At 33.7% G+C, this 16,274-nt stretch overlaps 2 protein-coding genes across 2 annotated transcripts; one reads left to right on the plus strand and one right to left on the minus strand.

The window, feature by feature from the left end:
* Positions 1-4,339: 4,339 nt before the first annotated feature.
* Positions 4,340-6,897, minus strand: LOC131009622 (rhodanese-like domain-containing protein 4, chloroplastic; the record flags this gene model as incomplete). Its single annotated transcript, XM_057937036.1, has 10 exons — positions 4,340-4,756; positions 4,861-4,941; positions 5,031-5,105; positions 5,196-5,270; positions 5,383-5,457; positions 5,557-5,663; positions 5,899-5,983; positions 6,109-6,195; positions 6,533-6,626; positions 6,707-6,897. Coding segments are annotated over 10 exons (1,104 nt in total), but the record flags the coding sequence as incomplete, so codon positions are not given.
* A 2,127-nt stretch (positions 6,898-9,024) lies between these two features.
* Positions 9,025-12,154, plus strand: LOC131011745 (uncharacterized). The gene is made up of 5 exons (XM_057939573.1): positions 9,025-9,447; positions 10,145-10,203; positions 10,376-10,551; positions 11,270-11,378; positions 11,768-12,154. The coding sequence occupies exons 1-5, from the start codon at positions 9,180-9,182 to the stop codon at positions 12,074-12,076; spliced, it is 921 nt and encodes a 306-aa protein (XP_057795556.1). The 5' UTR covers positions 9,025-9,179; the 3' UTR covers positions 12,077-12,154.
* Positions 12,155-16,274: the final 4,120 nt, after the last annotated feature.

The following is a 16,274-nucleotide window of genomic DNA, read 5'->3' on the forward strand; positions in this document are numbered from 1 at the left end:
TATTTTGGCGTTATGTATGAGTTTCAAGTTTCAATATAATACATACTAGAATCATGAAAGGTGAAAGCTTTGTATATCTTCCATCATGTCTTGCATTATTATTTGTGAATCTGTCGATGTGGTTCTCACATTTTTTATCTTTAAATCATCTAACGTGTTTGGCAAGTGTTCTAGTGTAGCTGTTCGTGCATTGAACTTGATGGAAAGATTTTTAAGATGAGTTAGTAGCACTAGTTTTTTTTTAGTTTGATTTAGGATGTAACTGTAAGCGATCGAAATTCATGAGACTGCATTTATTGCATAAATATTGTCGCCTTTCTCCATAAAAAGAATTAGACTATGTAATCATTTATTGTAATTTCTGTAATTCAATAATTATGGTCTTTGCTTTGTTTCTGCTTAGAATGGAGTCTGAACAAGTATAGTTTCTTAACAGTAGCATAAACTTCATAATTGCATTTGTTAACACTATTATATTTATATATATATATATATATATATATATATATATATATTACTATTTTTACGTCTGCTCTTTGTTTTACTTTATGGATAATAGGTGGCTGATTCTCAAGATCAAACAAAGTCATTGGATTATGTTAATGCCTTCTATACTAATAATGTAAGTCGATAGTTTACTTAAAAATAATAATTAGATTTATTAGTTCAAATATAACACTATTAAACTCATGTTACAGGTTTTTAATAGTAAAGAAGAATTAGTTTTATGGGCGAGAGAAACTGGAAAGAGATTAGGATACATTGTCATCATCTTATCTTCTCAATCTCAAAATGGTGGAAGGAAAGCTAGATTACGACTTGGTTGTGAGCGCAGTGGAACATATAAGCCTTCTAATAATACTTCTATGATGTCTCGTAGTGGAACCGGTACGAAGAAGATTGGTTGTCCATTTATGTTGCAGAGGGTGAAATTAAAAAATAATGATGATTGGCTTCTGAAAGTTGTATGCGAGTCTCATAATCATCCACCTGCAGAACACTTGGAGGGTCACTCATTTGCAGCAAGACTAAATAAAGAAGAAAAGATTGTGTTGTTTGACATGACGAAAAATATGATTAGGCCAAGAAACATACTTATGACCATAAAAGAAAAGAATAAAGAAAATGTGTCAACAATGAAGACGATATACAATGCTCGTCAAAAATACAGGATTGTTGAAAAGGCTGGAAGATCTCAAATGCAACAACTTATGAAAAAGTTGCATGAGTGTAAATATGTGGAATGACACAGGAGCAACGATTTGACCGACTGTATTAAAGACTTGTTTTGGGCATATCCTATATCCATTGATATTTTGCATGCCTTCCCATCAGTGTTGATTATGGATTGTACCTACAAAACTAATAGATACGGTTTTCCGTTACTAGAGATAGTCGGTGTGACATGTACAAATCTCACTTTTTCTATAGCATTTGTCTATATGGAATCAGAGCGTGAGGACAACTATACATGGGCGATGGAGAAGTTAAAGGGTCTAATGAGACCTAATATTATGCCAAAGATAATTGTAACGGATAGAGACTTGGCACTAATGAATTCTATTAGAAGAGTTTTTCCGGATACTACAAATCTCTTGTGTAGGTTTCATATCGATAAGAATGTGTTTGCTAATTCAAGAAAATTGTTTGAAAGCAAAAAAGAGAGTGATGATTTCATGTCAGCTTGGAGTACAATTGTATTTTCCTCGTCTGAAATTGATTATGATCGAAATTTAGAATCTCTTGATAAGGATTATAAAGATTATCCGACAGTTTTGAAGTATATCAGAGATGTATGGTTGACACCACATAAAGAGAGATTCGTAGCAGCTTGGACAGACAAAATCATGCACTTTGGAAATTTGACAACAAATAGGTAAATATAATTTTGTTTCAATTTAATATATCCTGCATTTAATATATTTTTGTTTTAATTTAATGTATCCTGCATTTAATATATTTTTTTTCCCAATTGATTTGATGGTTTTATTAGTAAATCACATTTACAATTATTGTTTTTTACTTAAAGAAAATATAAATGTCATTTATAAGTTATGAATTAATTATATATATATATATATATATATATATATATATATATATATATATAGAGTTGAGAGTGCACATGCAAAGTTAAAGAGATCGCTTGGTTCATCTCAAAGTGATTTTGACAGTTCTTGGAATACAATTAACTCTTCGATTGAGTTGCAATACATTGAAATCAAAGCTTCATTCCAACAAAGCCTAAATGTGGTAGAACATGATTTCAAGCCTGCATTGTTCAGAGAGTTGCGAGGTTTTGTTTCCAGGAAGGCGTTAAATTTGATTACTGATGAGTCAAAACGAGCAAATGATATTGGAGTTGACCCATCTTCATGTAAGTGCATTATCAAAATTACACATGGATTGCCTTGTGCACATGAGATTGCCGAATGCTTGAGAGAATCTCGTCCGATTTCTATTTCAAGTATTCATCCTCATTGGTTCAAATTGAATTTGGAAAAATCCCAGTGTAGTAATGATTCATTTGAGGTGAGTATTGATGATGAAATAAATACGATATTGTCGTGTTTTCATGCTTCTGACCAAACAGGAAAGTTGACGTTGAAAAGAAAGTTGAGAGAGCTTGGAAATCCAACAACAACTTTTCTTACTCCACCATTGGAAAAGCCTAAGACCAAAGGACGACGTTCCTGCAAAAAGTCTGACTCAACTCGTCGTGATCCATCATACTTTGAAATTGTTGAGACATTAGCTTCTGAGCATGAAGCAACACTTAGTGCAAAATCAGTTACCACTAAAGAGCGAGCTAAATTAAAAGTGAAAAGATCTAACCGCGCAATGCATTATTTGGATTCTTTTCCACTATATATACACCAACATGTTCGTAGTATAACTGATGTGGAAGCAGATGGACATTGTGGTTTTCGTGCAATTGCAGGTCTACTTGGCTTTGGGGAAGATAATTGGTCAAAAGTTCGGGGAGAATTAGTTGAAGAATTATGCAGTCATCGTTCTTATTATGTGAAGTTCTACGGGTCAGCGGAAAGTGTTGCTGAATTGTTGGATGCTTTATCTTTTTTTCAATTCCAGCCCCATATAAAAATTGGATGAGTTTACCTGATATGGGTCACTTGGTTGCTACGAGATATAATGTGGCACTAGTTCATATTTCTAAACAACAATGTTGGACATATCTTCCTCTGCGATCTAGTCCACCACCACAATCGCAACATAGGGTAATAGCGATTGGATTCGTAAATGGCAATCATTTTGTACAGGTATTTTAATTTTTTCTTAATTTATGATGGTCTCACATTCATTCTTTTGATTATGATTATTTTATTTTTTTGTAGATTATGTTATACCATGCTGCACCAATACCTCCAATTGTGCCTAATTGAAAATATTGGCGACTTGACTCAGCTGTAGGATGCGATGCTCCATTTTTAGGTCGAATCAAAGACTTCAAAGCACTTATCCCGACTTTAGGGAGTGGAGAAGTCATTGACTTAAATGATCCATGATATATATTGTTTCTTTTTTAGATTTGTGATTTAATTTTAAATGATATTTCGAATTTTGTTATTTTAATATTAAAGTCACGAGTTCTCGTAGATGTTCACGAATTTGAATGTCCTATATTGTTTTATATATTTTTGTTTAATACTTTTCAATGTTGAGATATGAAATGACTTTAATTGAAGAATATATGTGAAAGTGCTTATGTTTGACATGCTTCTATAATGTTTTTCGGCATTTGTAATAGCCAAAAGTAGAAGGGAACAGGTTGTTTCCTGAATTTTTTTTCTTATTTAATTGATGCTTCTGTTGGGAATGCTCCACTTTTCAACATAGCCACAAACATTTTAGCCCTTTTGAGCCTCTCGGCTTTCATCTTCTGCTCTTCTGTCAGGTTTGCATTAGAAGAATCATCCCCTCCTGCAACTTCATGAGAAGCTGTGTTGGCAATTGTCTTTGGCAACATTGTAGAGAGATTGCAACTTCCACTTTGATCAGACTTTTCACCGGTACTAAATGGTAGCAAGCAACTAGCAAGGGCTGAAGACTGCCTGAATTTGCAGGCTGCCCCTCCTCATTTCTAATAGCATTAGTATGCGAATTTGAGGCAGTGTTAGTGATGTATCGCAAACCATGTTTGCTCACCCGCATAATGATCTATGATTGCCCACCATGTTTGCTCACAAAAATAGCGGTTCTTGCAATTATCTGATGTACTTTTTCTGTTGGAGGCTACAAAAATGAGGCAAAATAGCAAAGACAAAAGAAGGAATACTTATTAGAAGCGAGAAGTTCCAAAACCTCATAAAACCAAATAGAAGCAAACAAATTAAACTGCAAAATTAAAAATTATAAAGAATAATCTCAATATAACAACGATAAACTGAAGGCACAGCACTAGCTGTGTCACACATCACTCGTCATCGGAATTAGTAAACTGACACTCCTCAAAGAAACTTCTATTTTCCTAATCCCACCTGCACAGCCCTTTGTCATGACATCAAGATAGACGCGTTTTTGGAAAACTAGTGGTTACGTTAGGATATGGTGAAAGAGGCCTCGGAGGTGCAGCAGGAAGAGATTCTTCTTCAACTTCTGCTTTAGACACAGAGTTGATCTCTGGAGCTGCCTCGACTGCTGGGGGAGGGGCGGCCGCCTCTGCTGGTGCCTCTGCTGGTGCAGGCAGGGCTTTGCTGTTGTAGATGACCGGTGGCAGAAGAGCCTTTCCGATTTTCTGGAAGAGGAGATTCGAGGAAATGGATGATGTTAAAGAAGATGAAGAAGAGAGAAGCTGAGAGTTTTTTGAGATGTAACATTACTATATGACTACATTAGCACCTGTATATCACCAGCAAGCTCATTTGCAGCGACTTTCGTGTTCAAGATCTCTTCAATCTGTCGAACAATTTGCTTCCTATCCTGCAGAGTGGAGACGAGGGGGCGTGTTTGTAGTCGAGACTTTGGAAATACTACGAGACTTGAAGCACGAGAAATGCATACATTCATACCTCTGCAAACAGGAGTTTCTTGCTCACAAACTGAACAAGAGCAGCTGATCCCAAGACCTGGAGGATTATATCTACCTGAAATTTTGTTTTTAAGGAGACGTTAACGTTAGGTGAATCCGAGACGTGTCAACACTCGAAATGAGGTTAAAATCCGAGGCTTTATACCTCTGTGAAGGTTAATAGTCCAAGACCAGCAGCAGCTGCAACGCCAAGGGCTAGAGGCACGGCTTCAGAAACGTCCTGCAAATCCGAGGCAGCTCATTAAAACAGTAGCATGATTGGCACAGCATAAGAGTCTACTTGAATTTGAATCTTTCAAGAACACGAAAGAGTAAGCAACTGAGATGTTTACCTCAAACGAATCCGTGAGACCACTCAGGTCGATGCCCACTGTCTTCTTCGGAGCTATCCAAGGAAGGTCGTTGTTCTGCTCAAGTTGGCATTTATCTGTTAGTTTCATCTGCTGAACTCAAACAACTGAAGAGGAAAATGGGTTGTGGGGTGGGGTGGGGGGGTGGGGGTAAACCTTCCATCCTCGCGGTCCTTCAGCACCATCTTTGATGGCATAAGCAGCTTTGAAGCCATTGACTGTTACCAGCTCAGCCACAAGTTCAGAGTTTCCATCAAATCTGGCTTCATCACAATTCAGAAAAATAAAATAAAATTGGACACCTTAAAAATGAATTTGATCCCAGCAGTATTATCAAACAATCAAAGAAGCATCTCAACATTATTGACATTGTTTACTCTACTTGACTATCACTACAATAGCTCAGCATAGCTAATATTGATTCATCTAAACTTTGTAGTTGGTTTTAGAGTCCTCTAACAACTATTGTAGATCGGTGCAAACTTGGTAAATTCGTACCTTCAAGCGCTTGCAGTGATCGCTCGGATCCTAATAATTTCAATGCAATTGGCTTATCAGGTCCAAGAACCTCACCAGAAGCAAGCTGAAACAATGAAAAATTTATTACTCAAAAACTTGTAAATACTTCACAATGAAGCCTTCATTTCTGCATTGAATGTTCAATAGAATCCCAACTTATATATTATTGGAGTAAAAAAAAATTCTTACTTTGAAGAGAAGATGATTGGATATCATCCCAGCAGCACCAGAGACAGCAATGTTAACCAACTTCTTCCACGACTTCGTCTCCTCTTCCTACCAACGACATACACACACAAAAAAACAAAACGTGCATCCGCACAATAGGACATCGGTTCTGATCTAAGTAAATGAAGCAATGTAGTAATGTCTCAAGAGTTTTACATGATGAAACATTCAATCTTCACTTATTCCCACCATTGATCTGCTTCCAATATTTGTATATTACCTAAATTGATTTGGTTTTATTTGAACTAGTTCGATTACATACTCAAAACTACTAATTCTAGCTCTCAAAACCTCGTAAACAAACAATTAAGTCTAACAAAAAAAGAAACAGTGGAAAAACACATGAGGATTATGTCGAGCGCAGTGTGTGCAATAAAAAACTCACATCTTTGAGATCATAAGTGAGAAAGAAAACCCCATAGCGCTCAGCTTTCTTCTTCAGTTCCCCTAACTTCACCACCGCCGGCGCTTCAACTTCACTGCAGAAAGGCATCAACTTCAACTTCCACTCAATCAAGAAAACCTCAAAAACAGAATTCTGCAGGCAAAAGGGACTTACTTGGAAGTGACGGAGCACCTAATTCTCGAGTTCTGAACAGCCCAGGAGGTTTCCCAACGGTTGGTGACTTCTGGCGACAAATATCGAAGCAAAATCAGACTCAAATTCAAGATAAAGTTGAAGTCTTGAAGCCGAATCAGACCACAATTCCGGCCACAAAACCTTCCGAACCAGCTAACACGACGGCGAATTCATCGCCGGAATCTGCCTCTGGAGCCAAGAACATCTCTGCAAATGGTTAAAAGGGAATTGCGGAAAAGGGTGTGCACAAGAATCTCACTTCTTCTCTGATGAAGAAACAGAGCAATGACACAAATGTTGAGAGAAATGGATGGATGATTTGATTAAATCTATGATGAATTGTGATTTCTTTTATGGGGTCTATGAACGGATAAATGGGGAAGGGAGGCTATGAATTCTTCAATATGAAATGGGGGAACGGATAAATGGGGGAAGGGAGGATGAAATGGGGGTTATGAAATTGAAGTGATAATTAATTTAAAGTTTAATAAAATTTGGGGGCTATAGGGTAGAATAGTAAATTTTTAATTAATTGATATTAATATTTAAAAAGGGGGCTGTAAGGAGTAAAATGGGGGCTATGAATAGAACCACCCTATAAAATATTATTTTCTGTTTTCATTTTTAGAAAACTAGCAGTATTACACATTTACACTCATACAATATAATACGCGTTATGTGAATTTTCATTTTTTAATAAATTATATCAAAATTTACGATTAAAATCCCAATTTGATTACTATAACTTTTGAAAAATATTACGATTAAGATAAAATTATATTATTAAAAAATGTGGGATTTAAATATAACTTTTGAAATACTAACTTAGGAGGTGTTCTAAATTTTTCTAAAGTCGTTGCACAATAAATGCAAAGAAACATGTTCTAACAGCACTTTTAAAACTTTTTGTTTATGTTAAGTATATGAAATTTTTATTTATTTATTGAAATATATTTTACATTTTGGTTCTATTTAATATTAGTAATATTTATTTATTTAAATATATCAATTAATTTCAATGTTCATCGTGCATCGCACAAATAGATTTACTAGTTAATAAAAAATATAAATTTTCACAACCGATTATCTAAAGTCTAAATTAAAAGACAAAATAAAAAAAGATGTTAAAATGAAATTAAATTAACAACCGGTCATGCAAAAGACTGCAGACCAACTGTTTAACAATTTAACAATTTTGCAATTCTTGTTATTCATTTAATGATTCTTTAATTAATTTTATAAGCATTTTATACGATTACTTTGTAACTAAAAAGTAAATATTTAGGTTGAAGCGGATCATTGATAAAAAGATAAATATCATGAAAACCTCTAAACTATATTCACTTTATAAAAAATATCCTGAAACTTTCGAAATGTTCTCTAAACATCCAAACTATCATATTTTTACCAAATATATCTTGTATCTATTTTTCGATCACAAGAAACGTGATGTGGCTCACCGGATACCACAATATAATTTATGGAGTATTTTATTTATTTTTAAATGACATGGCAAAAACGATTTCGTTTTGTACCATATCATTTAAAAAAATCCACTATAAAATTTAAAATTCACTTTCTATCGTGTTTGAAATTCACGCTAATACGATAGAAGTTATTCTTCTATCGTGTTTAATCTTAATTCTAGGTTATTAGCGTGAATTTCAAACACGATAGAAGTGAATTTTAAATTTTAGAGTGAATTTTTCTTAATGATATGGTACGAAATGGCGTCGTTTTTTCCATTGCATTTTAAAAAATAGAAAATAAATTATATTGTGGCATATGTGGGATATATTTGATAAAAATCTGATAGTTTGAGGGTTTAAGGACCATTTTAAAAGTTTCAGGGTATTTTTGATAAAACGGATATATTTTAAACATTTTCATGATATTTACCCATGATAAAATATAAAAGTTTGTTGAATTATAGCTTGTGCACGTGGGAGATAGAGAAATAAATTATTTGTTAAAAAGTTACTCCCTCCGTCCCGCGAGTCTTGACACGTTTGGGTTCGGCACGGGAATTAAGGAGTTGTAGATTAGTGTTTTAAGTGTGTAATTAATAAAGTATAAAATTGATAAAGTAGGAGAGATAAGGTAATAAAAGTGATAAAATAGGAAAGAGAATATAATAAAGGTGATAAAGTAGGAGATAGAAGATAATAATTATTGCCAAAAAAGGAAACGTGTCAAGATTCGTGGGACGACCCAAAAAGGAAAACGTGTCAAGATTCGTGGGACGAAGGGAGTAAAAGAGTTATTTTTATTTTTGGTATCAACCATAGTAATGTTTTGGGCCCTTAGCCCATTTAGGATGGGTGCCCATGTAACGGCATCGTTCTTGATGAGTCAAGATTGTCGATAAAAATCCATTCCCATCTTTCCTCAAACCAGCTTCCTCACAAGTTTAACTAAACTAACGATAATCTGGAGAAATCTACCCCTCGAAATGAACATAATTACCCCAAATTGCCATCATCCTGCGCGATTGCGCTCTGTTTCTTCAACAATTCCTGCTGCGCTGCGAGTATCACCTGCTATGGGTTTTAGTACTGCGTCTTTCCCGTTTTCTCCTTCCTCGTTTCGGAATATTCCTCAAATGCCCCTCGTTGCATTTGCAAAGAAGAAGAACTCTGACTCGGAGGCAGTTTTGAGTCCTTCCATTACTGAAGAAGTATTTATGGATGACGGCGTAGAAGACGACATTCTTCTCGATGGTATTTTTTTTCTTGGTTCTAATATAACCCCTGTTTTTTTAAAAAAAATGTTTCTGGTAAAATTATTTTATTATGTGAGTGATAAGTACAACTGTACAAGTTGCTCTGTTGCACATGTGTTGTGTTGAAAGAATGGCTTGTGACAATCAGTGTGAATGTTGGAAGATTGTGGATTTTATAACTAGGTAATTTGAGACAAACAGATGCAGCAGTGAATATTTATTGTTAAGGGCAAACTTTATTTTTGAAGTTCATATAGAAGTTCTGTTTCGTTTTAGTGTCGGTATTTAACCGGAATTTAAAGGTTATGAATTATATACAAGTCTTTACTATCAGTTTGCTTTTAGGCTGCGTTTACTTTGATGGAAAAATTTATCCATAGAAAATGAAGGATAACAAAAAATTATGCCTTGAAATGTCTCCTTTCTTTTCCAACATTTGACACAAAAGAGATGTTCACTATTTTTCTTTCCTTATTTTCACTTCAGGGATGGACAGCCTTAGTGTCATTTTATTCACACTCTTGTTGATTCATGCCCTTTTGTTTGAGTTTAGAAAGTTGGTATTTGAGCCTCGGTTTTGTTTGTATTTGTTACAATTATGGAATAAGGGAGAGTTTATCTTTTTGTTATATGCATTAGTGATTTGATAAATGCTGATTTTTCTAGCAAATTACATCTACTTCTTGATCGTGCAGATGAGTTACTAGAAGATGATGGTTATTTTGATGATGAGTATGTTGAGGCTGAACCATCGGTGGGTTCTGTTTTCAGTAACACTTTGTTTCTTCGAATGATTTATGTAGATGATAATCACATTCGTATGACAACTTCTTTCCTTTTATGGCAATGTTCATTTGTTGAAGCAAAAATAAATCACATTGTATGCGGAGATCGAACTATTTTTATGTTTTCCTTTCCCGTTGAAGGTAGGGGATGGAGCTGGAGGTGGTGGAATCTTGCTTGCTGGGACAGGCTGGCATAAAAAGGCCTTGGAAATTGCTGAAGAAGTCTGTCTTTCATTTGATGGGGAACTCGATATATATGCATTTAGGACGCAGCTAAATGCCACTATTCAAGTTCGCATAGAGAGACTTACAAATAAGTAAGAGAGTATTAATCATGTAGTATAATTGTAATTTGATGCTTCTTAGTTCTTAGTATAATTTTAGGTACATAATTATCTTGTATTTGGTTCTATTTTAGGGAAACTGAATTTGCCCAATATAACTAAGTAACTAACAAACATGCTCATAATTTCTTTTAAGCCCATGGAGTTTGCACTGTATGTGAGATATGTTAAGGGTCTCGTTTTGTTACTGAAGACCTTGATTTAGTGATCGTCTTGTTGAGCATACCCGGTCGGTTTTTGACATATGACCCTGATAATGTGCTTCATATCTTTTTATATAGGGTTTATAAAACATATGGGCTACATGATTGAGATCTCTAGCCAGATTGAGACTGGTTAATAGTTTCAACATAGTGAAGTAATGCCAATTAACTTTGATCTTCGAAAAATCTTTTTACTTAATTGCACTTCACGGCTTTAAGCACCACCGAACATTTTCTGCATATGCCATCCTTTACGACTAACCAATTTTCTTCACAAAGTTCATTCTTTCTTCAGTTAAACTGCATTGTCGTTTCTGTTTATGTGATGAAAAAGCAATGTTCATAAAAATCGTTGAGGTTCATGTTTTCTTGGTTCATTCTTGTGATTTATGTTATGTCTGCATGTGTCTTTTTTTCAATTCTCCATTTATTTTAAGACCATGGCTCATCGAGGAATCTTATGTCGTTATCCTGATAACAATTCACAGGTCTGGCTCTCCCAATATGACAGATATTGAAGCTTTCACAACAACATATAGAACGCGGCTTGATGAAGCTGGAGCAACTGGAGATATTCCTCAAGATATATCTCTAGAGGTCTTCTGTCTCATCTTTTCCCTCAGTTGTTCTTTTATCACACATTATATAGATCATGGTTGATCCCCATCACATGCTGCTTTCATATATATGCATCTTCTTTTACTTATTTCCTCTTAAGTTTTTCGACAAATGCAGCTTGCCAAATGATACAATCACACGTAGTCTTTTATTTTTGCTTGGCAATAATATTACTATCTTTTGCTTTTGTTAGTAGTTTCATTATGAGGTGCACTCTTGTGCAATCTGACGCATTCACTTTTATTCATAAACATTGCCACGTTTATTCAGAACAAGAAGCACAACAATCATTTTTACTGGAATCATGTCTTCTTGGTAAAATATAAAAACATTAGGATCACTAACCTATCTTGATCTTTTCTGTTCAGGTGTCTTCCCCGGGAGTGGAAAGGGTCGTCCGGGTCCCACAAGATCTCGAACGGTTTAAGGATCGTAACTTATATGTAAAGTATGTAGCAGAGGCAACGGATATGGGTTCGTCATCGGAGCTCGACGGCATCTTTAGGCTTATATCTTATGATATAGAAAGCAGGTGTTGCACTTGGGGGTTAGCAGATGTAAGGGTAAATAGGGAAAAATCCGGTAAGGGAAGGCCTCTTAGCAAAAAGCAGAAAGAATGGCGATTGAACACTCCTTTGGATTCCCTACGTTTAGTTCGATTATTTTCTGATATATGAAATTTTAATCCTTGGTTACTTTCTCTTTCACTATCAGATACTATTCACAAATGTACATGTTTAATGAAGTGTTTTTTTTTTTTTTCCCTTAAAGTAGATAGCAAAATTGTCATTTTACACTATGAAGCAACCACTATTGCCATGAAATGGCTCTTTGAAATCTAATTTTTGTGCAAGAATGAACGCACAAAACTTGAATTTTGTCCCTTTTGGCAAAATAATAGATGTTACAAAACGATTTGACCTCTTTTGCTGCTTCATTTTCTTGTACCTCTTTTGGGATTTGATTGCTACCATTTTAAGACAATTTCTGATTGAATTATAAAATCATTTTTTATTCGTTAAAAGAATAATAATTTGACCTCAATTTACGGAATTACTAACCATCCATTGAGTTTGTGTTGCATTTAAACACGTGGCTTGGCATATAAATAAAGGATAAAATGTTAAAAAGCAATACTTTCAAATGAACATAACCAACTTGACAAAGAAAAAAAATGGATTGCATTATTTTTACTGAAAAAAATTCTTTTTATTGGTTAATCTCTATAAATTTTGGATTTCAAAACAAAATGTCAGTATGATTTATATGTAACCATTTCACAATTGAACAAGGTAAATTTTAATAGAACTATTCATTAACATGTATATATCAAAATACTTAACATCTGAGGTTATGACTTGGAGATATTGATGCTGCCACCCTTGCTTAAAAAATGTTGGGAGGCTATTGAAAATGATAATTTATGTGTTCAGTAGGTCTTCCTTTTCTGTATCTACGATTAATTTATATACGAAAGTATCCCCACTAAAAAGTTATCAAATTTTAAGTTTTTTTTTTTCACAAATACTCTTGTGCAATCGGTTGCACCGTGGAACTGGTTTCCAAAATGACACTACTTTATTCTAGAAATAACATTTGAACATTTCCGAATGACACTACTTTAGCATACAAATGACACTTGAAATTTTCACGTGTCATTTGTATGTTGAAATAGTGTCATTTAAAAATCAATTGCACGATGCAACCCATTGCACAGTAGTGTGTCTCTTTCTGTTTTGGATTAATGATTGCTGTTTCAATGCATTTTTTTATAAGCATTAAAGAATGGCTTCTTTTAGCGGCAGCATTTCTATTGGCCTATGCTTTGGCTTTTTCTGCATTTTAATAATAATCACTTCAACCTCTCAAAAAAAAAAATCTTTTAGTAATTTGTTTACACGGTTTTGTTAACATGTCTGACTTGTAATAATAACTACGTAGCGGAAAGCTAAAGTATCCAATGATTCTCTTTTTAAGCTTGCCCATATATAATTGCTTTTAATTATTTCTTTTAGTATTTTATCCAATTTGGTTTTGGTGGCAACTGAATTTGAAAATTAAAATTTGAGATTTACAATGTTAAAACTAATAAAGCTCGTTCCTTTTCATTTTTTTTTTTTAATAGGAAAACACGAAATCGAACTTCAAAAATTAAACTATGCACGTTTTAAAAAAAATGTGATTAAACATCTCTATCTCTCTTATTTTATCTTTTTTAGATGCAAAATATATATCATCAAAATTGAATATATATTATCATAAATTAATTAATTTATTTACCAATTAACAATCAAGCCAAATAATTAAATAAATGAAAATATAACTAACAAGATGTGGGTGGATCTTTAACCAATATTACAAAATGTAATAAATAAACTAAAAATAAAATATAATGTTTACACTTTATATTATTTTCTATAATTGCACAAGTACAAAGTACAAATCTAAGTTTAAAATTATAAATTTAAATACTCTCTCCGTCCACCAAAAACGGGACACATTCTTTGGGCACGGGTTTTAATAAAATGAGTGGTTAGTGGAGGAATGGTCACACCATTATACGAAATGAGTGGTTGAGATTGAATGAAAAAGTGTTTGTAAGAATAAAATATAAGAAAAAGTGGTGGACCATGTACTAAAAGGAAAAGTGTCCAATTTTTTATGGACATTAAATATAGTAATTGTGCCCCATTTTTCGTGGATGAAGGGAGTACTATAAATTGACGGTTAACCGTCGGGCCTAGCGGTTACTTGAACTGGCAGTTCGGCCTGACGGTTAATCGCCGATTTTGTAGTTCAATTTTTAAGCCCTTAATCGGATCGTGTCCAAGGTGGTTCTGGTTCTGATTTCGGCCTGTGGTCAAGGGTCTGGCCAGAACCGTTGATCACAGGTCGGTTCATCCGACTCCAGTTAGCCCTTAACACCACTAGATATGAGAGAATATGTTACTTATTTTATTGAAGTATGAGGGTTTGAAGTTCGCACAAATCAACCTTCATCGAGAGGAGTTAGCGGTGAATCATTGTTGACGTGTAAGAGTAATAAATTAATGAGCAAATGCTAGAGTCAATTGATGAGTTTAGCTCTGTGCCTTGTCAGTGCTAATTAACAAGAAGGAGAACGCTAATAAACTTAACTTGAAACTATACATTGGACTTTAAGAATGTCAGCTCTACTGATAGAGGATAACCACAATCGCTAGTTGGACGACTTTAGATTGTGGATTTAGATAATGTTATCACCAAACATATCACATCTAAGCATGCGGAAGGACGAATTTACCCATAAGAAGTGCATGAATAGGCAGGGGGAGCCGAATTTTCTCTAGTTTAGATTTCATCTATAAATATGTCATCTTTGATCATTGTATTCACGTTCTTTTCCGTATATTATACTTTTGCTATTATGATATTCCCCCCCCCCCCCAAGTTGTAACATTCTTTCCAAGAAACTCATGTATTTATTATTCTTGTGATTTATTACTTAGCTTATTCTCGTCGATTCTCTCGTGTTCAACCATCTTATACGACGAAATTGTCGAAATCTTTGTGTGTCGTCGGATATTTGGTTGGACTTTAATGATTTTCTCTTTTCATATATTCTTCGCCTAGATGAACGGAGAACTTTTCTTATTTTCATTTCAATTAATTAGTTTAATTTGTTGTGATAAAAAAATCATCACAACAATCATCAGAATGAGATCTTTACTATTGAAATGGTTAAAAATGGTTCTTCATTCTCATTTTTATTAATGATTCTCATTCGAGCTTTTTCTTATACATATATGACTTTGTGTATGTTAGATAATGAATAATAACGATAAATAAGGGTGAAATGAGAATTTTTAAAAAAATATTGTAGAATTTTTTATCCATTTGATAGTCTTAGCACAATCTTTGAAATATTACAATAATATTATCATATACCATCAAGTTATTGTAAAATTATCATCTTTAATTTTTTTTTCCATCATTAGAAAGATGACATGTCGAACGCAACGTAATCGAATAGAATCGAGATCGTGCATTCACGATTTGAAGACGTTAAATTGGTGAGACATACCCAAAATAAAAACTTTTAATTTTACAGAAATATCATACTTGCTTGAACTTTGATGGAATTTACAGAAATTTCGAAGTTGAATTTGGAGATATGGTCTCAATGAAAGTTGTAGATCATTTCAATACGAGTTCGTGGGCGCAAACGGATCACAAATCAGAATTCAAACAAGAGAGATATGCTGCGCACTGAAACAGATAGACCCTGCGGTCAGGCCGCGGCTGCGGCCCGTGACTGCGGGAGAAGGGCGGAAATCCTCCAACATTCTAAACTGTATTTTTTTTTATGTGCCTATATAGGTCATTTCTTGACCTATTAGACACATTTCTACACTTGTAACACCCTAATCTAATTAAGGAGTTAAATATAAAATTTAAATAAATATTTAATGCGGAAGTCTTTTAAAATAATTTAAAACTCACTTTTAAAATAAATATTTTCGAAAATAATTTTAAGAAAAAGAAACCTTTAAATAAAATTGGTTTTTAAAGCACTTTTAAAACGATTTATAAGATATCAAAAATTTTCAATAATGTATTCAAATATAAATCTTGATTTTGAAATCATAAATTTAAACAACTTTATTTTCAAAGCACGACATGAAGATGTCAGAAAAATAATTAACTAATTAATAAAACTTTTACTAAGGAAAAACTCTAAATATAAAATAATATCTTTTTAGCAGCGGAAAATATAACAAAATAAAATCTTTATATAATTAAAAATTATGTATGTATCCATGTATATATTTTCGTAAAGATATAAATTCTTAAATAAATATTTGAAATGAATTTAAATATAAATTAAACAAGTCA

The sequence above is a fragment of the Salvia miltiorrhiza genome, chromosome 2, assembly GCF_028751815.1.
Source record: "Salvia miltiorrhiza cultivar Shanhuang (shh) chromosome 2, IMPLAD_Smil_shh, whole genome shotgun sequence".
NCBI lineage: Eukaryota > Viridiplantae > Streptophyta > Magnoliopsida > Lamiales > Lamiaceae > Salvia > Salvia miltiorrhiza.